Genomic DNA, 25,401 nt, shown 5'->3' with positions numbered 1-25,401 from the left:
ACACACACACACACACACACACACACACACAGGTTTGTTTTTATGGTTTATGGGGACTCTCCATAGGCATAATGGTTTTTATACTGTACAAACCGTATTTTCCTCAAAATGTCCTCATAAATCATAATGTTAATGTAATACCTATGTCATACCCATGTTATTATACAAATTTGTGTCCTCATAAACCACATAAACACACACACACACACACACACACGTTTGTTTCTGTGAATTGTGGGGACTTTCCATAGACTTTTATTACTTTTATACTGACCAAACGATAGTTTCTATCCCCTAACCCTAAACCTACCCCTTACAGAAAACCTGTTTGCATTGTTACACTTTCAGATAAACCATTTACTATTTTTATCTTATTTTTTCCCTCGTGGGGAACACAGGCCGGTGCCCACAATGTCAAAAATGTCAGGTTTTACTATCCTTGTAGCATGTAGCATAAACAAACAAACAAACACAAACACACACACACAAACACACACACACACACACAAACACACACACACACACCTGTTGAGTGCCTTGATCTCACTGCAGTGCTTCTCTGTGGCCATTTCCAGGAGTTTGGTCAAACGCTGTCACACAGGAAATACAGGAGAGAACACAGGAAGTGTCACTTACACATATCAGAACAGAACACACCAGCTGGCCTTCGCTCTGAGCTCTGAGATCTGCTGCGTTGCCACACAGAGGAAATGAATACAAGCACTTCCCGTCACTTCCAAGAAAGGAATCTCTAGCACCTGCTTCCTGCTTTCAGCAGGTGATAATGGTGCATCGGATCATATCATCAGAAAATATCACTTGTTTTTAAACTGTTGCTATGTGGTTGCTAGGTTATTCTGAGTGTTTTAGAGTGTTACTATGTGTTTTTTTTGTTTTGTTTTGAATGTTTAAGAGTGCAGTTGCTATGATGTTCTGAGTGTTTTAGAGTGTTGCTATGTGGTTGCTAGGTTATTCTGAGTGTTTTAGAGTGTTGTTATGCAGTTGGCAGGTTATGCTGAGTGTTTCAGAGTGTTTCTATGTGGTTTCAATGGTGTTCTGAGTGTTTTAGAGTGTTGCTATGGGGTTGCTAGATTATTCTGAGTGTTTTAGAGTTTTCCTATGTGGTTGCTAGGTTATTCTGAGTGTTTTAGAGTGTTGTTATGCAGTTGGCAGGTTATTCTGAGTGTTTCAGAGTATTTCTATGTGGTTTCTATGTTGTTCTGAGTGTTTTAGAGTGTTGCTATGCGGTTGCTAGGTTATTCTGAGTGTTTCAGAGTATTTCTATGTGGTTTCTATGTTGTTCTGAGTGTTTTAGAGTGTTGCTATGCGGTTGCTAGGTTATTCTGAGTGTTTCAGAGTATTTCTATGTGGTTTCTATGTTGTTCTGAGTGTTTTAGAGTGTTGCTATGCGGTTGCTAGGTTATTCTGAGTGTTTCAGAGTATTTCTATGTGGTTTCTATGTTGTTCTGAGTGTTTTAGAGTGTTGCTATGCGGTTGCTAGGTTATTCTGAGTGTTTCAGAGTATTTCTATGTGGTTTCTATGTTGTTCTGAGTGTTTTAGAGTGTTGCTATGCGGTTGCTAGGTTATTCTGAGTGTTTCAGAGTATTTCTATGTGGTTTCTATGTTGTTCTGAGTGTTTTAGAGTGTTGCTATGCGGTTGCTAGGTTATTCTGAGTGTTTCAGAGTATTTCTATGTGGTTTCTATGTTGTTCTGAGTGTTTTAGAGTGTTGCTATGCGGTTGCTAGGTTATTCTGAGTGTTTCAGAGTATTTCTATGTGGTTTCTATGTTGTTCTGAGTGTTTTAGAGTGTTGCTATGCGGTTGCTAGGTTATTCTGAGTGTTTCAGAGTATTTCTATGTGGTTTCTATGTTGTTCTGAGTGTTTTAGAGTGTTGCTATGCGGTTGCTAGGTTATTCTGAGTGTTTCAGAGTATTTCTATGTGGTTTCTATGTTGTTCTGAGTGTTTTAGAGTGTTGCTATGCGGTTGCTAGGTTATTCTGAGTGTTTCAGAGTATTTCTATGTGGTTTCTATGTTGTTCTGAGTGTTTTAGAGTGTTGCTATGCGGTTGCTAGGTTATTCTGAGTGTTTCAGAGTATTTCTATGTGGTTTCTATGTTGTTCTGAGTGTTTTAGAGTGTTGCTATGCGGTTGCTAGGTTATTCTGAGTGTTTCAGAGTATTTCTATGTGGTTTCTATGTTGTTCTGAGTGTTTTAGAGTGTTGCTATGCGGTTGCTAGGTTATTCTGAGTGTTTCAGAGTATTTCTATGTGGTTTCTATGTTGTTCTGAGTGTTTTAGAGTGTTGCTATGCGGTTGCTAGGTTATTCTGAGTGTTTCAGAGTATTTCTATGTGGTTTCTATGTTGTTCTGAGTGTTTTAGAGTGTTGCTATGCGGTTGCTAGGTTATTCTGAGTGTTTCAGAGTATTTCTATGTGGTTTCTATGTTGTTCTGAGTGTTTTAGAGTGTTGCTATGCGGTTGCTAGGTTATTCTGAGTGTTTCAGAGTATTTCTATGTGGTTTCTATGTTGTTCTGAGTGTTTTAGAGTGTTGCTATGCGGTTGCTAGGTTATTCTGAGTGTTTCAGAGTATTTCTATGTGGTTTCTATGTTGTTCTGAGTGTTTTAGAGTGTTGCTATGCGGTTGCTAGGTTATTCTGAGTGTTTCAGAGTATTTCTATGTGGTTTCTATGTTGTTCTGAGTGTTTTAGAGTGTTGCTATGCGGTTGCTAGGTTATTCTGAGTGTTTCAGAGTATTTCTATGTGGTTTCTATGTTGTTCTGAGTGTTTTAGAGTGTTGCTATGCGGTTGCTAGGTTATTCTGAGTGTTTCAGAGTATTTCTATGTGGTTTCTATGTTGTTCTGAGTGTTTTAGAGTGTTGCTATGCGGTTGCTAGGTTATTCTGAGTGTTTTAGAGTGTTGCTATGCAGTTGCCAAGTTATTCTGAGTGTTTCAGAGTGTTTCTATGTGATTTCTATGTTGTTCTAAGTGTTGCTATGCTGTTGCTAGGTTATTCTGAGTGTTTTAGAATGTTGCTATGCAGTTGCCAGGTTATTCTGAGTGTTTCAGAGTGTTTCTATGTGGTTGCTATGTTGTTCTGAGTGTTTTAGAGTGTTGCTATGCGGTTGCTAGGTTATTCTGAGTGTTTTAGAGTGTTTCTATGCAGTTGGGGAATCATTCATGTCTGGAGCACAAACGCTGCTGGACGATGCACACACTGAACTTTAATACTTAGTGTTAGCGGATTCATCACATCACAGGAGCTCTAGTACCAGATCATGACTGATTAAATACTGTATAGGCAGGAGGCTTTTGTCTTTCCTCCGTTCAGAGGTGACTGTGGTTGATATGAGTGTAAGAGGGTGTTGTGGGTCCGGTCCGGTTTACTCTCCCAGTACGGGACATGACCCCTGATCAATGCAGATCAACTGACTACACAGAGCAGCAGAGTGCTGATGGCTAATCAATACCTGAGAGAGTCCTGGCTCACGGCCAGCGGGAACAGTGCAGGACGGTGAAGCTGTTTGGCTCAGTGAAACGCTCAGTATGGCCGAAAACAAACAAGAATTCATTCCAAAAAAATCATAATAAATAATAATAATAATATTTGTCTAATTGAAATGCTTAGGCTAAAATCAAATGAATTCATTAAAAATAAAAATAAGCGAATAATAATAATAATTGGCTAATTTAAATGCTCAGTATGGCCGAAATCAAACCGAAATTCATAATAATAATCATATTTTATATTTTATACCATTAAAACATGATCACTGTCATCGTTGTGTGATAAGGCAATAAAACCCTTCATGGCAATTATGTTTTGATTAGAAACATTAATTTGCTTTTTCTAGATGTTTGCTAACAGATTTACACTATGTGTACTATGTGGATGATTTCTGAATTTTGTTCATCGTATGGCAAAAAACACACTCTCTGACGGTCGTTGTGATGAAGTTCAGGCTCTGCTGGAGTTCTGACACTGTAATTTAGGTCTCACAGTGTGACTCTTAAAACACCTCATCAAGATTGTCAATCATTAGCTACACTGTACAGTCATAATGTCTGAGTCTGCACCTCAGTGTTGTTTTGTTCTTTCTTCTTCTTGATTTGATCGTGTTGCTCCACCAGCAGAGCCCTGAGCTCCGACTTCAGCTTCTGCTTGAGTTCATTCATCTGGTCACCCGGATCATCTCCAGACCTGGACAATCACATGGAAACAAGAGATCAGCACACAACACACATCTCAGGGACATAAACATGAAACATTAAAGTCCAACAGACGTGTTTCCCGGCTCGAAAGAGCTCAAAAGTAGATGCACACTGGACTTCTTTACTAGACTTCCTAGGTCAACCTGTTGCACATTAAGACCACCACTGATCTAGGACAGAACCAGCCGATCACCAGGATGCATAGTGTTAACTGAAACCAAACCTGTTAAAAATACTTTTCTTTAATTGAAATAAAGCTGAAATGGAAAGTCAATCTTAGGTGAAAAACCTAAACTTAAATGAATATTAGAAATGCTGCCTTGGCAACTAAATAAATTAAAATAAGTTTAAGTACTAAAATGATGAGAAAAATAAATATTTAAAAATCAAAAACGAATAAAAATGACAAATGCACATAACAAAATGACTAAAACTTAAACTAAAATAGAACATATTAGATATATTATCTGAAAAAGTCTTATCTTATGTAGTTTTGCTTCTCAGTAGTTATCAGCTAAAACAAATACAAATTAAATCTAAATAGTACTTTAAAAATAAAAATGACAAAAGCAAATAACGAAATGACTAAAAATGAAACTAACTTTTAAAAATATATGAAAGTTGGAAAATATAAAAATAAAAGCTCATTCAAAATACTACACTAGTATAAAATAACAGCCTATAAGCATTTACTTCTTCTTCTTCAAGGCTTTGAACTGGTCGCTGTATTTCTGAATCAGTTCTTCTCGTTTCTTCTGAAACTTCTTCTCCGTGTCTTTCAGCTCTTTCTCCTGTTTCTTGGCGACTTTCAGGAAGTTCTTGTGCTGCTGCAGTTCTTCACAGGTCACAGTGGTGATATCTGAAAAACAACTCCATCAATCAGACTCAAGTCTCTTTACTGCAGAGTTTGTTGGTTTGTTAACACCACAGAAGTTTCGATTTTTCATAACAAAAAACAATACTTATTATTTTAATGTTTCTAAAATATAAGATATTGACCCATTTTCTTAGACATTTTACACACACACACACACACACACACACACACACACACACTCGTATATATATACACACACACACACACACACGCACACGCGTGCACACACACACATATATATACACACACACACACACACACACAGGTTTACATTTGTGAAAAGTGGGGACTCTCCATAGGCGTAATAGTTTTTATACTGTACAGACCGTATATTCTATTGCCCTACACCAACCCTACCCCTAAACCTACCCCTCACAGGAGACTTTCTGCTATTTCAGATTTTCAATACACTCCATTCTGTGTGATTTATAAGTGTTTTGAAAAGTGGGGACATGGGGTAATATCCTGAAAAGTCACATTTTCCTTGTAATACCTGTTATACCTTTGTCATTATACAGATTTATGTCCTCATTTGTCACAAAGACGCGTACACACACACACACATATATACACACACACACACATATATACACACACACACACATATATACACACACACACACATATATACACACACACACACATATATACACACACACACACATATATACACACACACACACACACACGCACGCACACACACACACACACATAAACACGCACGCACGCACACAAACACACACACACATATATACACACACACACAATATGTTTTTACTATTATAAAACTAGGCTACAATTTATATTGAAATGAATATTTTGTAATGTTTTGATGATAGTTGTAGATGAGTTGTAGTGATGGCTGTATTTTGGTGGTAACTATTCAAACTAATGTAACAACTAACTTAGTGAGTCAGTGTGATGAGGCAGTCATGTGACAGACGCAGGTCACCTGATGGATCAGATGGGGTTTCCTCACTGGATTCTTTGGTCTCCGTGACAACAGCATCTGCAGCAGCTTCTGGGTTTTCTTCTGATTTTGGTTCAGGGTCTGGTTCAGTTTTCTCCTCTGGTTTGGGTTCGGGTTCTGGCTCTGGTTTTTCCTCTGGTTTGGGCTCAGGTTCTGGTTTTTCCTCTGGTTTGGGCTCAGGTTCTGGTTTTTCCTCTGGTTTGGGCTCAGGTTCAGGTTCTGCCTCTGGTTTGGGTTCAGGCTCTGGTGCTTCCTCTGCTTCGGCTGCAGGTTCAGGTTCTGGTGCTGGAGTCTGTTCTGCCGGAGGTGCAGCGCCGCCCTCTGCTGGAGTCACTGCAGCTTCAGCTTCAGCCTCTGATGATGCTGGAGCTTCTTCTGCGGCCTTCGGTTCTTATTATATGATAGAGTCATAGACAGATAGACAAGCATAAATTATCATCCATTTCACTTCAATAAATATGACAAATCAGTACAGTGATGGTATCAGATACAATTACCATGATACTTTAATATGTTTGGTACGTTAGTTCTACAGAAAACAATAGTGTTGTTATTTAGCTCAATTAAAATAAATAAATAAATAAATAAATAATAATAATATTGACAAAAGCACATAAAAGTTCTAAAAATAAAAATGGCAATATCAGATAAAATTATTAAAAACGAAAACTGAAAAGCGCACATATAAAATTAAAGCTAATTTAAAATATTAAATAAAATAAAAAAAAATAAAAAATACATAGATATTAAAAAAAAATACTAAAATCGACAAAAAACTAAATGAAATAAAATAAGGTTAAGCACAAAAAATTACTAACATTAAATCTAAAATAAATTTAAATTAAAATCAAAACAGAAAAATGAAAAATATAGAAATATTTAGATTCATAAAATATTTACATTATATATATATATATATATATACTGTACATATATATTTTTTATTTTAATTGTTTATTGAAAGTTATGTTCTCACCCACTCACATGAGTCCAGTCAAATTGATAATTAGTTTATATTTATTAGTAGAGTCAGATATTTCATAGAGTACTATGATGGATTTGTTAGAAAACACAGCATGTCAGGGTTTCTGTAAGTGTGTGTTATTTACCTGCGGCAGGTGTCTGGGCTCCGTCAGCGAGAGGTAACTCATATTCACACACGTACGTTAAACTCTGAAGACGAGAGTACAGTGAGATCTGTGTGAGACCTGCTTTTTCATCTTTTAGCATGTATAAAAGCTGAAGATTACATGGTTAAGCAAGACACAATGCAGAGACAGACAGAGTGATCAGGAGCCTGACAATAAGCACAGGACAACTGTGTTCACTTTTCAATAACGACTGAATGATTGTACACTATCACACTTTTACATGGCTACTTAACAAATAAGTTCATCCATGTTCATGAAATATTAGATTCGAATTATTACAAGAGATATAAAAACTAGCACAGTTATAAAGGAAATCAATTATCTCAGTTAATAGCCAATTATGCTGTTTAGAGGTTGTTATCAGTATTATTTTAATATCATTGAGATACAATTAATATAGTTTATTATTATTGCTTTTTTATTTTCTTTTTTGATAAAGTTTAAGTAATTTGTGTGTTTATTACTTTTTCTTTAAATGTCTAAACATTTTTATTTTTACATAATTTATTCATTTTTAGTTTGAGTTATTTTAATATTTTATAAATGAAAATTAAAAATGCTGCAACTATTTAAAATAAAATAAGTTTTTATTATAGTTCTTATTACTTTAAATTAGTTTTTATTTTATATTTTAGTTTTGTATTTTTTGTATGTTTTTATCATTTGTATTAATTATTTTTAAATGTCTACATACTTTTTATACATTTCATTTCAATTTTAATTATTTTTAACTTAAAATAAATATAAATGAGAAATGTTGCCTTGGCAACTAGCTGACATAAATTGCTTTTAAGTTTTTCATATTTTATTTTATTTCAGCTAATATTTATTTAAAAGTTTATTAAAACGTTTTTTTGTTTGTTTTAATTTTAGCTAACTATAATAACCGTGGCTATTTTGGTATCCTTGAGATCTTCTTATACAATTATTTTGAAAATAAATTAAAATTTAATTACATTTTTAGTAATTTTGTAGTGTGTTTTTGTGATTTTTATTCATTTTTATTTTCTTTAAATGTCTATATAATTTTTATTAATTTTATTTAGTTTTTTATTATTTTAGTACATCAAATACATTTCACTACATGAAATAAGAAATGTTGCCTTGGCATCAAGCTCAAATAAAATACGTTTTCTGTATTTTGTTTCAGTTGACTTACTTTTTTCTTATGGTTTTAGTTTTAGTTAACTATAATAATGTAAAATATGCAGCAGCATCTATTACTATCTGTGCATTTAATTCTACCTCAGTCTTCGGTGGCTTTGAAGTCTTCACAGGATTGAAAAGTGCATCTGAGAAATCTAGCAGAAACACAACCATCGAGGGGTTATTTGATGTGGCGTTCAATGAAAGCATGTTACAGTGGGTTTGTAGGTCAGTACCGGCGAATGCAGCGGGGATGTAGTCCTTCACCTCGATGTGAACGAACAGAGACGGCAGCGTGAGCGGCATGTTGCCCTCGCTGCGCAGACAGATGTGCTGGAAACCTGCAAACCATCACAGCATTTGACAAACTTGTTTTGTTCCACCAAAAAATCCTCATATGTGACCACAAAACCAGTCATAAGGGTCCATTTTTTTTTAGTTAAAGGGATAGTTCACCCAAAAATGAAAATTCTGTCATTAATTACTCACCCTCATGTCGTTCCAAACCCGTAAGACCTTCGTTCATCTTCAGAACACAAATATCAAAAATATTTTTGATGCATTCTGAGAGCTCTCTGACCCTCCCATAGACAGCAATGTAATTAACACGATCAAGGTCCAGAAACGTAGCAAGGAGATCGGTAAAATAATCCATGTGACATCAGGGGCTCAACCGTAATCTTACGAAGCTACGAGAATACTTTTTGTGCACAAAAGAAAAAAAAAAAAACTACTTTATTCAACAATTCGTCAATATTTTAACTACGTTTCTGGACCTTGATCGTGTTAATTACATTGCTGTCTATGGGAGGGTCAGAGAGCTCTCAGAATGCATCAAAAATATTTTTGATATTTGTGTTCTGAAGATGAACGAAGGCCTTATGGGTTTAGAACGACATGAGGGTGAGTAAATAATGACAGAATTTTCATTTTTTGGGTGAACTAAAGCTAAATAAATAATCTTTCCATTGATGTATGGTTTGTTAGGATAGCACAATATTTGAATCTGAGGGTGCAAAAAAATCTAAATATTGAGAAAATCATCTTTAAAGTTGTCCAAATGAAGTTCTTAGCAATGCATATTACTAATCAAACATTAAGTTGTGATATATTTACGGTAGGAAATTTACAAAATATCTTCATGGAACATGATCTTTATTTAATATCCTAATGATTTTTGGCATAAAAGAAAAATCGATCATTTTGGCCCATACAATGTATTGTTGGCTATTGCTACAAATATCCCCCAGCGACTTAACACTGCTTTTGTGCTGCAGGGTCACATATGTGCTGGTCTCACCTGTCTGCAGAGCGTCCAGAGGGATGATTCGGTGACCCAAGAACTTGCCGCCCTCCTCCTGAACCACGAGTCTGAGGTAAGCCATCTCCGGCAGCAAGATCTGCTCAAAATCACACAGACTTCAGCCTCGGAGCAGCTCAAACACACCTTGTGTGTCATGAATGATACGAGAGCCGTGGGATCTGCACTTCTCGAAGACAAAAGGCTCCTCGTTCCACTCGGGGTTGATGGCGTTGGCCGTCGTGCTCATTTTGGTGCGGTATTTGCGTTTGGGGTCTTTGGGCAAACCGATGAGCTCGACCTCCACTCCGGTTTTCACGTGCTTATCCGACAGGAACTGACCGGAGTAAATCTGAACACAGGATACAGTTCACACTCACATTTACAAGTCAAGAAAGAGGAGAGCAAAATTCACTGATAGCGAAAAGACTGCACATAGTGAATTGGAAATTTATGTTCTTAATATGTGTGTAAATTATTAAGATAAATTAAATAATATATATATATATTAGTGCTTTCAAACAATTAATCGCGATTAATCGCATACAAAATAAAAGTTTTTGTTTGCATAATATATATATGTGTGCTGTGTATATTTATTATGTATATATAAATACACACACATACAGTATATATTTTGAAAATATTTACATGCATTTACATGTCTGTATTTATGTTCATATAATTTATATTATAAATAAATAAATACATATATTTAATATATAAACGGGCGGTGTGTGTATTTATATATACATAATAAATACACAGCACACATATATATATTATGCAAACAAAAACTTTTATTTTGTATGCGATTAATCGCGATTAATTGTTTGAAAGCACTAATATATATATATTATTTTATTAGCTTTATAATTTGCATTTCTTTTTTTTTTGTCAAAATAAAAGTTTGGTGGTTTAATGTTTGAAATTAGAAGTATTGTAATTATTATTTTCTTCAATACTTGATTTTTAGTTTTACAGTGGAATATTAAAGTTGTAATAAAAGGGATTTTTGGATGCGATTAATCGCGATTAATTGTTTGAAAGCACTAATATATATATATTATTTTATTAGCTTTATAATTTGCATTTCTTTTTTTTTTGTCAAAATAAAAGTTTGGTGGTTTAATGTTTGAAATTAGAAGTATTGTAATTATTATTTTCTTCAATACTTGATTTTTAGTTTTACAGTGGAATATTAAAGTTGTAATAAAAGGGATTTTTGGATGCGATTAATCGCGATTAATCGTTTGACAGCACTACTATATATACTGTATATATATATGAGTATCTGCCAAATGCATTGTTATAGAACTGTTCTTCTATATAAGTCCCAAAGCATTTCTGCATTACCTTAATGGTGAGAGTGCTGGCGATAATGGTGTCAATCCTGTCGGTGAAGGGATCGAACGTCTTGTCGCTGCGACGGACCACGTCGTGTTTGAGGAGGTAACCCGTCCTGCCGTTAAACTCAAACAGAGCCATGTTGAGCTGCATGGGGAAATCTACAGCATCAAATACACATCACACCATTAAACCCACAGACACAGTGACAGGAGATCAGTCTCATTAATAACAAGAGCTGATGTGGTCAGTGCACAGCTTTAAAACGCACACATTTACACACTTTACACCTGTGGTCACTCATCATATTCAAATACAAATGATAAAGATAAGTGAAGGGAGCCGTGGGATCTGACCTTCTCGAAGACAAAAGGCTCCTCGTTCCACTCGGGGTTGATGGCGTTGGCCGTCGTGCTCATTTTGGTGCGGTATTTGCGTTTGGGGTCTTTGGGCAAACCGATGAGCTCGACCTCCACTCCGGTTTTCACGTGCTTATCCGACAGGAACTGACCGGAGTAAATCTGAACACAGGATACAGTTCACACTCACATTTACAAGTCAAGAAAGAGGAGAGCAAAATTCACTGATAGCGAAAAGACTGCACATAGTGAATTGGAAATTTATGTTCTTAATATGTGTGTAAATTATTAAGATAAATTAAATAATATATATATATATTAGTGCTTTCAAACAATTAATCGCGATTAATCGCATACAAAATAAAAGTTTTTGTTTGCATAATATATATATGTGTGCTGTGTATATTTATTATGTATATATAAATACACACACATACAGTATATATTTTGAAAATATTTACATGCATTTACATGTCTGTATTTATGTTCATATAATTTATATTATAAATAAATAAATACATATATTTAATATATAAACGGGCGGTGTGTGTATTTATATATACATAATAAATACACAGCACACATATATATATTATGCAAACAAAAACTTTTATTTTGTATGCGATTAATCGCGATTAATTGTTTGAAAGCACTAATATATATATATTATTTTATTAGCTTTATAATTTGCATTTCTTTTTTTTTTGTCAAAATAAAAGTTTGGTGGTTTAATGTTTGAAATTAGAAGTATTGTAATTATTATTTTCTTCAATACTTGATTTTTAGTTTTACAGTGGAATATTAAAGTTGTAATAAAAGGGATTTTTGGATGCGATTAATCGCGATTAATCGTTTGACAGCACTACTATATATACTGTATATATATATGAGTATCTGCCAAATGCATTGTTATAGAACTGTTCTTCTATATAAGTCCCAAAGCATTTCTGCATTACCTTAATGGTGAGAGTGCTGGCGATAATGGTGTCAATCCTGTCGGTGAAGGGATCGAACGTCTTGTCGCTGCGACGGACCACGTCGTGTTTGAGGAGGTAACCCGTCCTGCCGTTAAACTCAAACAGAGCCATGTTGAGCTGCATGGGGAAATCTACAGCATCAAATACACATCACACCATTAAACCCACAGACACAGTGACAGGAGATCAGTCTCATTAATAACAAGAGCTGATGTGGTCAGTGCACAGCTTTAAAACGCACACATTTACACACTTTACACCTGTGGTCACTCATCATATTCAAATACAAATGATAAAGATAAGTGAAGGTTAACAAAGAGAAACGATTGGCAGGGATTTTCAATCTCTTCTGTCAGCTGTCAAAATATTTACTTGAAATATCCCTGAAATGTAATATTTCAATAATTTCACAACACATATGCGTGTTCACAATTCCGTGATGTCAGTTGATGGTCACATGACATTCAGGTGAACAAATAAAAATTGTTTTACAAAATGTAGAAATATCACAAATTACAAAAAAATGCATTTTAAATATATATTTTTCTTTTTTACATTTTTTTTTTTTTTTACAGTTGTGGGAGTTATTTTAAATAATTATATATTTTTTTTATTAATTATTGTTATTCTACATTTTTAACGACTCAACACTGCTTTTGTGCTGCAGGGTCATAAAAACTGCCAATGTGGGCTGTGATTTGACTCGTCTCACCCATAGTCTGGTAGTTGAGCGCCACAAACTGGCAGCCGGCGGTCCAGAAGGGCTGAGGACTGTAGTTTGAAGAGTCCACACGGGTTCCTTTAGGGTAGATACGACTCATCTGCCTCTTATTATATCTACAGTCATCAGCTCAGGAAAGCACTGACATCCAAACACCAGAAAACACTGAGTCTGAATCTAACTGAGAGGAAATGTCAGAGTAAAGGATACTCGACCCAGTCCACAGCGTTCTTAGCGATCAGACTCTCCCCTTTGGTTTCCACGAAGGAAGAGATGACAAAACTCTTGTTTTTTTCTAAATTTGGACAGAATCAGATGGTGAAAACAAGTCAGTATGAAACACTTTTTTACAAGTTTAGAGATTTGTCAGCATCGTACAAGCAGCATGGGACAGAAGGCAAAAACAACAGATCCAGTCCTGCTATGCAGCACATTTTCATCTCTTATAATACAAGTAAAAAAAAAAAAAATAAATAAAAAAATATATATATATACAGTACATACATACATACATATATACTAAATAAATATGATTAATAATAATAAATTAAATATTAATAATAATAAATATTATTATTGTAATTATTCACTATAAAATAAAAAAATGGAGTATTAAAGAAATAATAATAATAATAATAACAATAAGTTTATTTTACTTTAAAATTGCAATATCAATATCAATCATTAAACCATCAAACTTTTATTTAGATTTTATTCTTTCTGGGTGAATTATTATTATTAAATAACAATATAAAAATAAATACAAACATTCGCAATATTAGACTGTATTGTAAAAATGAGCATTTAAGAAAAAATAATATAATAATAATTATTTACATTACTTGTAAAAATACTTTTTATTTAATTTCTTCGTTTTCAAACATTGAACCATCAAACTTTTATTTTGACTGAAATCTGCAGCCCTTAAAGCCTGAACTAATTCTTCAACGCTTGAACTGATAAATATAAAAATCAATAAAGTCATATAAAAATATAAATAAAAATCCAATGTCGTATGTTAGCATCAATTAATGCACTGTCAGCATGAACAATGAAGAATCATATTTTTAACTAACATCAACAAATATTAATAAAACATATTGCTCATTGTAGTTCATGTTAGCTAATGTAATTACAAATGTTAACAAACGAAATTATTGGAGAGTGTTACTAGGGTGAAATTTAAATAATTTCACTACATTGTTTTGGTTTATACATTTGATTTTGCATATTTATAGCTCAAATGGGAATCTTTTGCAAAAAAGGTAAATATATTTATTGTGTAATATGGTCTAAGAGAAGGTTTCAGAGATTCGGGTGCATGTATTATGTATTCATCACACACGTATGAGCGTGAACTCACTGGCTGCGTTCTCAAAAGAGATGAATTTGTTGGGCTGTACGTAGTTGACCAGAGCGGACATCTCCTCGTATGCGGTCACTTCCTGTCCAGCGGTTCCCTGAGAGGAAATGACAAATAATGCAGACTCATTAGATGTTGATTAAAAAAAGAGAAGTCATTGTACATGTAGCAAACAATTACTTACAAAAAGCAAATTGGAGTGTCTTTACTACATTGGTTTCACTGCAGCATAAACTACTCTTCAAAAACAGTTTTTTTTTTTTTAAGAAATTTATTTTTTTCAGCAAGGATGCATTAAAATGATCAAAAAGTGCCAGTATAATGTATTATATTATATAAGATTATATTGTACAATATATTGTACAGTATTATACCATATCATAATTTGCATAATAAAAGACGACATAATTTCTGTTCTTTTGAACTTTCAAATCATCAGAGAATCTTGAAAAATAAAATGTATCAATGTAAAATGTTTTCAATTAATGATAATAATCAGAAATGTTTCTCGAGCAGCAGATCAGCATATTATACTGATTTCTGAAGATCATGTGACACTGAAGACTGGAGGAATGATGCTGAAAATACAGCTGCGCATCACAGAAATACATTACAGTTTAACAGATGTTACAACAGAAAATGGTTATTTTAAACTGTAATAATATTTCACAATTTTACTGTTTTTATTTTGGTCAAATACATGCAGCCTTGGTGACTTCTTTAGGTTTTAAAACGTGCATTTCTTCAATCTTACAATTACGTTCCTCGAAAGAGGCCAGACGTTACAAGTATACAGCATCTACTTCACCTCATCAGAGTTCTTCATCTTCTCTTCGTCCTGTTCATCGTGGTCATCATGCTCTTCACGCTCATCTGGAGCGGTTAGACACAAAATACTGTTGTAATTTTTTTTGGTGGCCCGTCGAAGCATCTTCACAAACACCGCAAGCACTAAAAGTATTTGGACGCTTCATAGAAACAGTCCACTAGTAAACTAGCTTGAGGACTGGTTAATGGACGAACTGACCGGCTGCATGCGGCGGGTCGCTGGCCTCTGGGTTAGCTGGAGCGGGTTGGTTTGGATCGGCCGGCTGGTTGGACTCGGGGTCGTCCGCAGATGCGTTTGCTTGCTCGGGACCAGACGCTTTCTTGGCCTGTTCTGGTTTGCTGGCAGGTGCGCTGCTTTTCTTATTCTTGATCAGTATTTTACCCATCAGCTCAGACGGACTCGGCACCGGATGACCCGGCTTCAGCTGAAAAACAAACCACAGAAGATTAGATGAGATGTTAAACAGAACTACTACTAACAGCGTGCAATATTAAAGCAATAAGCCCCGTGAAGCCATGAATTTATAACAGCTAAGGGGCATTGTTAGGCACGACGTGAAGTTTCAGAGCAAATAAAGTGTAATGATATAAAAACAGTATTCTTCCACCAAACAATGTAGCTCCTCAGAAACAGTTGTGGTTGCTACAAAGTGGTTGCAGAGAAACACACAAACGTAAGCAAAGCTGTATGTTACTTTGTAGAGTAATTTATAACAGCTTTGAACGTGGCTCAGCCAATCAGAATCAAGCACCGGAACTATCCGCTTTATAATAGTTTATTGGTAACACCAATGGTACGTCCCATTAGTTAATGTTCGCTAATGCATTAACATTAACTTACAGTATTTATTAATCTTTGTTAACGTTAATTAATAAAAGCACAACCATTCATTGTTAGCTCAGGTCTGTTGAAAATTAACGAAGATTAATGAATGCTTTATAAGCATCATCCATTGACAGTTCATGTTAACTAATATAGTTAACTAATGTTAACAAATTGAACCTCACTGTAAAGTGTTACTGGTTTATTTTGCTTTATTTTATGTAACTGGTCACCTTTTATTGTATTTTATATTTTATTTTATTATCGTATTTTATTTAATTGATCATTGTTGTTCACATTTTCTTCTCCACTAGTCCATTTTATATGCGTTATAAATGTTTTTATTTTTAGTTCATACTAACTAATGTCGTTAACTAATGGATATTTAAATGTATCTTTAAATACATTTTAATTTTAGTTAATGCAACTGATCACCGTTTATTTTACTTTAGAAGTATTTTTATATTGTTAGTTAATATAGTTAACTAATCTAATGTTAACAAACAGAACTTTAATGTAAACTCTCGATTTTAGTTTGAGCAACTATTTTATATTTTTATTTTATTTATCATTTTTAATCACATTTTTGGCTCCACTTGTAAATACTTTAGAAATATATATATATATATATTTTTTTATTTATTATTATTTGTAGTTCATGCTAACTATTATATACCTTCATGAAAAGTAACTGGTCATCATGTTTTATTTGATTACTTTTAATCACAATTTTATCTTCACTACTCAATTTCAAATAGTCCTGTGGTGTGACAAATTACATTTTTAATGATTCAATATTTTTCATATGTTCTGTGTTGTCTCTGAATTAATTCAGGCTCATATAACAGAACGTCAACATTCTAAATGTATTTCAACTCTCTGTATATTTGCTGAATGACGTTAAAATAATAATTGTGCCAGTGTAGATATACTGTATATTTCACTGTATAAGTGAAAATATAAGTATAATATACTGTATAAGTGTTTGAATCCAACAAAACCATCCCCACATCTGAACTCACGGGATATTTGTCCAGTACGTCAACGAGCAGAGCGTCTCCAAAGATCGTCCTGCAGTAGTAGGCCATCTTCTCCTGCTGTTTCACTCTGAAACATACACGTGATCTCATTTACAGTGGGTACGGAAAGTATTCAGACCCCTTAAATTTTTCACTCTTTGTTATATTGCAGCCATTTGCTAAAATCATTTAAGTTCATTTTTTTCCCTCATTAATGTACACACAGCACCCCATATTGACAGAAAAACACAGAATTACTGACATTTTTGGAGATTTATTAAAAAAGAAAAACTGAAATATCACATGGTCCTAAGTATTCAGACCCTTTGCTCAGTATTTAGTAGAAGCACCCTTTTGATCTAATACAGCCATGAGTCTTTTTGGGAAAGATGCAACAAGTTTTTCAGGGGATCCTCTGCCATTCCCCCTTGCAGATCCTCTCCAGTTCTGTCAGGTTAGATGGTAAAAGTTGGTGGACAGCCATTTTTAGGTCTCTCCAGAGATGCTCAATTGGGTTTAAGTCAGGGCTCCGGCTGGGCCATTCAAGAACAGTCACAGAGTTGTTAGGGTCATTGTCTTGTTGGAAGGTAAACCTTCGGCCCAGTCTGAGGTCCTGAGCACTCTAGAGAAGGTTTTCGTCCAGGATATCCCTGTACTTGGCCGCATTCATCTTTCCCTCAATTCCAACCAGTCGTCCTGTCCCTGCAGCTGAAAAACACCCCCACAGCATGATGCTGCCACCACCATGCTTCACTGTTGGGACTGTATTGGACAGGTGATGAGCAGTGCCTGGTTTTCTCCACACATACCGCTTAGAATTAAGGCCAAAAAGTTATATCTTGGTCTCACCAGACCAGAGAATCTTATTTCTCACCATCTCACAACTCCATGCGGGCTTTCATGTGTCTTGCACCGAGGAGAGGCTTCCGTCGGGCCACTCTGCCATAAAACCCCGACTGGTGGAGGGCTGCAGTGATGACTTTCTACAACTTTCTCCCATCTCCCGACTGCATCTCTGGAGCTCAGCCACACTGATCTTTGGGTTCTTCTTTTCCTCTCTCACCAAGGCTCTTCTCCCCCGATAGCTCAGTTTGGCCAGACGGCCAGCTCTAGGAAGGGTTCTGGTCATCCCAAACGTCTTCCATTTAAGGAATGGAGGCCACTGTGCTCTTGGGAACCTTAAGTGCAGCAGAAATTTTTTTGTAACCATGGCCAGATCTGTGCCTTGCCACAATTCTGTCTCTGAGCTCTTCAGGCAGTTCCTTTGACCTCATGATTCTCATTTGCTCTGACATGCACTGTGAGCAGTAAGGTCTTATATAGACAGGTGTGTGGCTTTCCTAATCAAGTCCAATCAGTATAATCAAACACAGCTAAACTCAAATTAAGGTGTAGAACCATCTCAAGGATGATCAGAAGAAATGGACAGCACCCGAGTTAAATATATGAGTGTCACAGCAAAGGGTCTGAATACTTAGGACCACGTGATATTTCAGTTTTTCTTTTTTAATAAATCTGCAAAAATGTCAACAATTCTGTGTTTTTCTGTCAATATGGGGTGCTGTGTGTACATTAATGAGGAAAAAAAATTAACTTAAATGATTTTAGCAAATGGCTGCAATATAATAACCTTGGCCATATCTGTGCCTTGCCACAATTCTGTCTCTGGGCTCTTCAGGCAGTTCCTTTGACCTCGTGATTCTCATTTGCTCTGACATGCACTGTGCGCTGTAAGGTCTTATATAGACAGGTGTGTGGCTTTCCTAATCAAGTCCAATCAGTATAATCAAACACAGCTGGACTCAAATGAAGGTGTAGAACCATCTCAAGGATGATCAGAAGAAATGGACAGCACCTGAGTTAAATATATGAGTGTCACAGCAAAGGGTCTGAATACTTAGGACCATGTGATATTTCAGTTTTTCTTTTTTAATAAATCTGCAAAAATGTCAAAAATTCAGTGTTTTTTCTGTCAATATGGGGTGCTGTGTGTACATTAATGAGGAAAAAAATGAACTTAAATGATTTTAGCAAATGGCTGCAATATAACAAAGAGTGAAAAATGTAAGAGGGTCTGAATACTTTCCTTACCCACTGTATATCATATCAGAAATATCACAGCATCAAATCTGCAGCACGAGGAGCAAAAAGTGTCTTACGTATCGACGTGGTTCTCAAACGAAAGGACAACAGGATACTTGGACGTTTTGAAGGCACTCTCAGCGATCGCTTCAATCACATCCTAAAGTCATAATCATGAAGTAAGAACATTTGAATGAAATTTCCTTCCTCATCCTTGTGAAATAGAAGTGTGCTAAATCATATTTAATGTGCACTTGGAGTGTACTTCAAATCTTAAAAGTTGTAAAATTGAAAATTGTAGATACTATAATATTAATGAAATAAAAGGCCAGTGAGACACAACTTAAGTATACTTTTAAAAACCACACATATGTCAAATAATGTTTTTTTATTTTAAAGTACATTTTAAATCATTATGTTTTTTAATGCTTTTGATTTTAATGAATGTTCAAATGAAAAATAGCTAAGATGAATAAGCGCTTTGAAGTATTTTTCACTGTTAATTGATGTTAACTAACATAGTTAACTAATGTTAACAAATGGAAGTCTACTGTAAAGTGTTACCGGTTTATGTTAGTTCATGTAACTGGTCACCATTTATTTTATTTCATTTTAATCAAATTATATTTTTATTTAAAAGTACATTTCAAATCATTATGTTGGAATATTTTTTGTCAAGCTTTAAAGAAGTAGACTTATTTTGATGTTGACTAAGATTATAATTTAACTGTATAGTAAGTTAAACGCATTGAATTGCAACATCATTATAAAAAATAGATATATTTAAAGACATAGTTGCAATAGAAATGACATTAAAGTATATTATAGTTACCATAAATGCTTGTCAATACATTAAATACATAAAAATGTAAACACATTTTTATTGCAACTAACATGTAAATTAAACGCCCGAAAACACTGCACTCATTGTGCACTTAAGTATATCGCTTTAAAGTATGTTATTTCCATAATAAATACTCTTTTTTAAAAGTATGCTAAAGGGCGCTTCTTCTTCCTGAGGTTATTTATGCACATGTGACCCTGGAGCACAAAAGCAGTCTTAAGTCGCTGGGGTATATTTGTATGGGTCAAAATTATTGATTTCTCTTTTATGCCAAAAATCATTAGGATATTAAGTAAAGATCATGTTCCATGAAGATATTTTGTAAATGTCCTACTGTAAATATATCACAACTTAATGTTTGATTAGTAATATGCATTGCTAAGAACTTCATTTGAACAACTTTAAAGATGATTTTCTCAATATTTAGATTTTTTTGCACCCTCAGATTCCAGATTTTCAAATAGTTGTATCTCAGCCAAATATTGTCCGATCCTAACAAACCATACATCAATGGAAAGCTTATTTATTAAGCTTTATTCAGCTTTATTCTTTATTAATAGCTTTATTCAGCTTTCATATGATGTACAAATCTCAATTTAACAAAATTGACCCGTATGACTGGTTTTGTGGTCCCGGGTCACATATGTCTTGACTCAGTAAATCAAAGCGATTAATAATCTGCTGTAAAGCTGAAGTTGACCTGTCTTGATTTCTGTCAAATGTAGCTTGACTGAGTATAATGAGCCTCCACTGCGCATCCCATAATCACAGCGAGACTAAGCGAGAGAGGGAGGAACTGACCTTGAAGAGGATCTCGGTTGTCATGGTGAAGCCGTGGGTGATGATTGGCTCTTCATCCGGAGGTTTGCCCTTCCAGCAGTCGAGCTCCAGACAGCGGCACCCGGCGAGGAGACACTGGCGGTACATCTCCGGAGACGAGACGCCCGTCAGCTGCCCCGCTGCACACAACACACGCTTTACTGTGTTTTATCCATTCATTTACCCCAAAAAACTAAACTAACGGTACCTGCTGAAGAAGTGTTAAAGCCAGGGCCAGAGGTACACTGCTGTTCAAACGTTTGGGATCAGTAAGATTTTTTATGTTTTTTAAAGAAGCTTTTTTTTTTTATCTATTTGATCAAAAACTGCAATTTTGTGAAATATTATTGCAATTTAAATTCTATTTTAATATACTTTAAACAGTAATGTATTCCTGTGATGCGCAGCTGTATTTTCAGCATCATTCCTCCAGTCTTCAGTATCACATGATCTTCAGAAATCACTATAATATGCTGATTTATTATCAGTATATATATATATGGAAACAGTTGTGCTACTTAATATTTTATTTTGGGACCTGTGATACTTTTTCAGGATTCTTTGATAAATAAAAAGTTAAAAAGAACAGTGTTTATTCAAAATAGAAATTTTGTGTTACAATATACACTACTATTCTTTTTGTTTTAAATTAATACTTTTATTCAGCAAGGATGTGTTAAATGGATCGTAATGATAGTAAAGACTTATATTGTTAGAAAAGATTTCTTTTTTTAATAAACGCTGTTCTTTTTAAGAAAAAAGTATCACAGGTTCAAAAAAAATGAAGCAGCACAACAGTTTCAGCACTGATAATAAATCAGCATATTATACTGATTTCTGAAGATCATGTGACACTGAAGACTGGAGGAATGATGCTGAAAATACAGCTGCGCATCACAGAAATAAACTATATATATGTTTTAATTATATAATTATAAGTATATAAAAATGGGAAACCAATGCAATAATATTTCATAATATAAATTTTTTTTTCTGTATTTTTTGATCAAATAAATACAGCCTCGTTGAGCATAAGAGACTCCATTAAAAACATTAAAAGTCTTACTGATCCCAAACATTTGAACTGCTAGACCCTCTTAGCCCCCTAAAGCTATAATCTGAACTGTTGTTCCAGTGCTGCTTCATCATCAGAAAAGTCTATCATTTTCAAGTGTTTTTATGCATGAAATGTTTTTAAATGCATAACAATATTGTGTTACTCCCTAAAAATGTAACTAATTACGTCAGTTACTTTGTAGCTTTAATAGGTATCTGTGCATATTTACTTCGTACAGTAATACAGTTTTCACAAGCATTGTAAAGTATTGTTAATTTAGGCTATCTTTGTTTATTGTATTTATTTGTGTTAGTGCTTGTAATAAGTTTATTTGTTCTCATTTTATTATTAACTGTGTACTTGTCTTTAATGTTTGAACTTTATATTATTTAGGTATTAGTTATTGCTGTTATCGTAAATGGGTATCGAGTATTGTGAAATTTCACATTTCAAGTTAAAAGTAAATATCTGTAAAATCCTCAGTGTTTAGTTTTTTTCCTCACCTGTGAGATAGGTGTTGTGGGAGGATTTGACGAAGTAATGTGGGATGGGTTGAGTCATATCGTGACTCTGGGCCAGTTTGTCCAGTTTCACCACTGATGTTTCAGATCCCATCAGATAAAACAGCAAACCATCTGGAGAAATCTGACCTGCAGCGGCAACAGACTTGAATGAATCTTCACAAATATACAGTCACACAGCCTCTTGTTCAACCAGGTTCGGAAACACTGTTTTGTCATTCACAGAGCTACAGGTTTTTTACAAATATTATATTATATTATATTATATTATTACAATTTTAGGTTAAAGTTTTATTAATTTTGTTATGTATTTTCTTTTTCATTTTTATTAGTTGTTCTTTGAATGTATATATATATATGTTGTTTTTATTAATATTATATGATTATATTACACTATATTATAATTTGTATTATTATTATATGATACTATATTATAATTTTTATTGTTGTTACAGTATATTTAGATTTTATATAGTTAATTTTGGAATAAGATACATTTTTTTAATTTAATTTAATTTTATTTTATTTTATTTTATTTTATTTTATTTTATTTTATTTTATTTTATTTTATTTTATTTTATTTTATTTTATTTTATTTTATTTTATTTTATTTTATTTTATTTTATTTTATTTTATTTTATTTTATTTTATTTTATTTTATTTTATTTTATTTTATTTTATTTTATTTTATTTTATTTTATTTTATTTTATTTTATTTTATTTTATTTTATTTTATTTTATTTTATTTTATTTTATTTTATTTTATTTTATTTTATTTTATTTTATTTTATTTTATTTTATTTTATTTGATTTGATTTGATTTGATTTTATAACATGACTAAAACTGTTGCCAGTGGATCATAAATCCATAAATGTAAGAATACTATAAATGTAAGAATAATAATGTTAATGAAAGATACATTAAAAACATAAAAATACAAAAACTGGAACCTGAAAAAAAAAAAACATTTATGTTGAAGTTTAAAATTAAAAATTACAAAATTAAAGTTAATGCGATTGCAATAAAAACCCCGAAAAAAGCACATAAAATAAAAATAAATAAAACTGAAAATATAAACAGCTAATTCAAAATGTTAATTAAATCAATAATACTAAAATAACACGACATCTCAGATGAATTCATCTTGCATGTTTAGATTGTACAGAAATCAATGATTAAACTGAACTCACCGCGGCTGGCGTTGGACGAGCTGGGCTCGTATTTCTCGATGAGATTCTTCACCTGTTCGGGTCTGATGAGTGGAAACAGCTCCTCATTGAGTCGGGAATCTCGCTGTTTCTCGTTCAGGAACTTGGTCATCATCTCCTTCGTCATGAATCCCTTTCCCTTGGTGCTATGGAGGTCACAATCAAACACTGATTCGTGATCATTAATGAACTCATGCGTGTGTCAAATGAACATATGGAGTGCATTCACTCACAAGGACGTGAAGATTTCATTGATTTCAGGTCTGGGACAGAGATTGAGTATGAAGGTCTTGAAGGCCGCTTCAGTGAACACATCAGACTTAATGGTGTCAAACTAACAACACAAGACGACTGATGGTTAAATACTGCATACACACTCACTCACACACACACACACACACACACACACACCTTTCCCTTCGGGAGATTTGCTGCAGCCAGAGCAGCTTCCACTCTTTTCTTGTCTGCTGGAAACATCTTTAAGATGCTGAGATGAAAGATTAAGATCATTATGAGAAGATCTCACATAAAATATTAGCCTGATATGACAAGTATCACTTTAATGTGCAACAATAAACCCATTAGCACATTTTCTTAAGAGAAACTTGCATCCCAAATGCTGTACTGTTCAAAAGTTTGGGGTCGGTAAGATTTTTATGATTTATTTGATACAGACAAAAACAACAATAATATGAAATTTTATTAGTGTTCAGAAGAACGGTTTTCCATGTGAATATTATGTAAAATGTAATTTATTTCTGTGATGCGCAGCTGTATTTTCAGCATCATTACTCCAGTCTTCAGTGTCACATGATCTTCAGAAATCATCTAATATGCAGATTTGCTGCTCGAGAAACATCTCTGATTATTATCAATGTTTTTCTTACTTTTTAACAGGAATTTTTCCATCTTTGTTGGTCTGCAATGAGAGTCGGACATACCTATAAAGAAGACAGAAACAAGAAAAACATCAATGAAATAATTATCAGAAGTCTATCGGGAATATAAATCAATATTTGTCATGTCATGACTAGCACAAGTCCTCACACTTTCTCCAGGAAGACCTGTCTGCAGGCGTTTGATCTCAGTGTGTTATATGCTATAGCCAGAATGTCGTCTGCCCACGTCTGTGCCAGAAAGAAACTTAGATTAGAAAAACACAATCATCTGAAAATGATCCTCTGCAGTGAATGGGTGCCATCAGAATGAGAGTCCAAACAGCTGATAAAAACATCACAATAATCCACACACTCTCATTGGACTCTCATTCTGACGGCACCCATTCACTGCAGAGCATCCATTGCTGAGACACTGATGCAATGCTACATTTCTCCAAATCTGATGAAGAAACAAACTCTTGGATGGCCTTAGAGTGAGTAAAATCTCAGCAAATTTTAATTTTGGAGTGAACTACTCCTTTAATACTTAACAATAGTGTTACTAAACAAACAATAACAAACCCAGCCTGTGTTTAGTTCAGTCAGATGTGTTTACAATGCATTCACCCACCAGAGGGCGTATGATAAACCTCAGTGCTTCGAGGCACACAAAAATAACACAATTGATCTGCACTGCAGCTTATTAGTGGCAGGATATGAAAATCATAAACTCATAAACTCCATTTCTGAACCACAAAGACCAGCGGCTGAAAAGAACATTAGTCCCGATAAACGTGTGGCTGCAGTCACTCAACACTCCAGAGAACGAGAGATCATTATGAGTGTATCATCTATCTATCTATCTATCTATCTATCTATCTATCTATCTATCTATCTAT

At 34.1% G+C, this 25,401-nt stretch overlaps 1 protein-coding gene across 1 annotated transcript in view; it reads right to left on the bottom strand.

Moving 5' to 3' along the window:
• The window catches only part of LOC107552879 (1-phosphatidylinositol 4,5-bisphosphate phosphodiesterase beta-2-like), a 41,212-nt gene that overhangs the window by 10,369 nt on the left and 5,442 nt on the right, over positions 1–25,401 (bottom strand). The window contains 24 exon segments of the mRNA XM_016234917.1: positions 526–590; positions 4,077–4,200; positions 4,905–5,070; positions 6,041–6,448; positions 7,168–7,231; positions 8,455–8,510; positions 8,592–8,696; positions 9,656–9,755; positions 11,359–11,523; positions 12,318–12,469; positions 13,051–13,175; positions 13,270–13,354; positions 14,423–14,519; positions 15,231–15,295; positions 15,450–15,675; positions 17,096–17,180; positions 19,252–19,334; positions 20,820–20,977; positions 22,398–22,544; positions 23,607–23,763; positions 23,854–23,958; positions 24,036–24,111; positions 24,512–24,565; positions 24,672–24,751. Coding sequence (XP_016090403.1) covers positions 526–590; positions 4,077–4,200; positions 4,905–5,070; positions 6,041–6,448; positions 7,168–7,231; positions 8,455–8,510; positions 8,592–8,696; positions 9,656–9,755; positions 11,359–11,523; positions 12,318–12,469; positions 13,051–13,175; positions 13,270–13,354; positions 14,423–14,519; positions 15,231–15,295; positions 15,450–15,675; positions 17,096–17,180; positions 19,252–19,334; positions 20,820–20,977; positions 22,398–22,544; positions 23,607–23,763; positions 23,854–23,958; positions 24,036–24,111; positions 24,512–24,565; positions 24,672–24,751 — 2,948 coding nt within the window.

Source organism: Sinocyclocheilus grahami, unplaced genomic scaffold (genome assembly GCF_001515645.1).
Source record: "Sinocyclocheilus grahami isolate Dianchi unplaced genomic scaffold, SAMN03320097.WGS_v1.1 scaffold460.1, whole genome shotgun sequence".
Lineage (NCBI taxonomy): Eukaryota > Metazoa > Chordata > Actinopteri > Cypriniformes > Cyprinidae > Sinocyclocheilus > Sinocyclocheilus grahami.
Note: the sequence above shows the minus strand (reverse complement) of the source record. Positions and strands in the feature narration are given on the sequence as shown.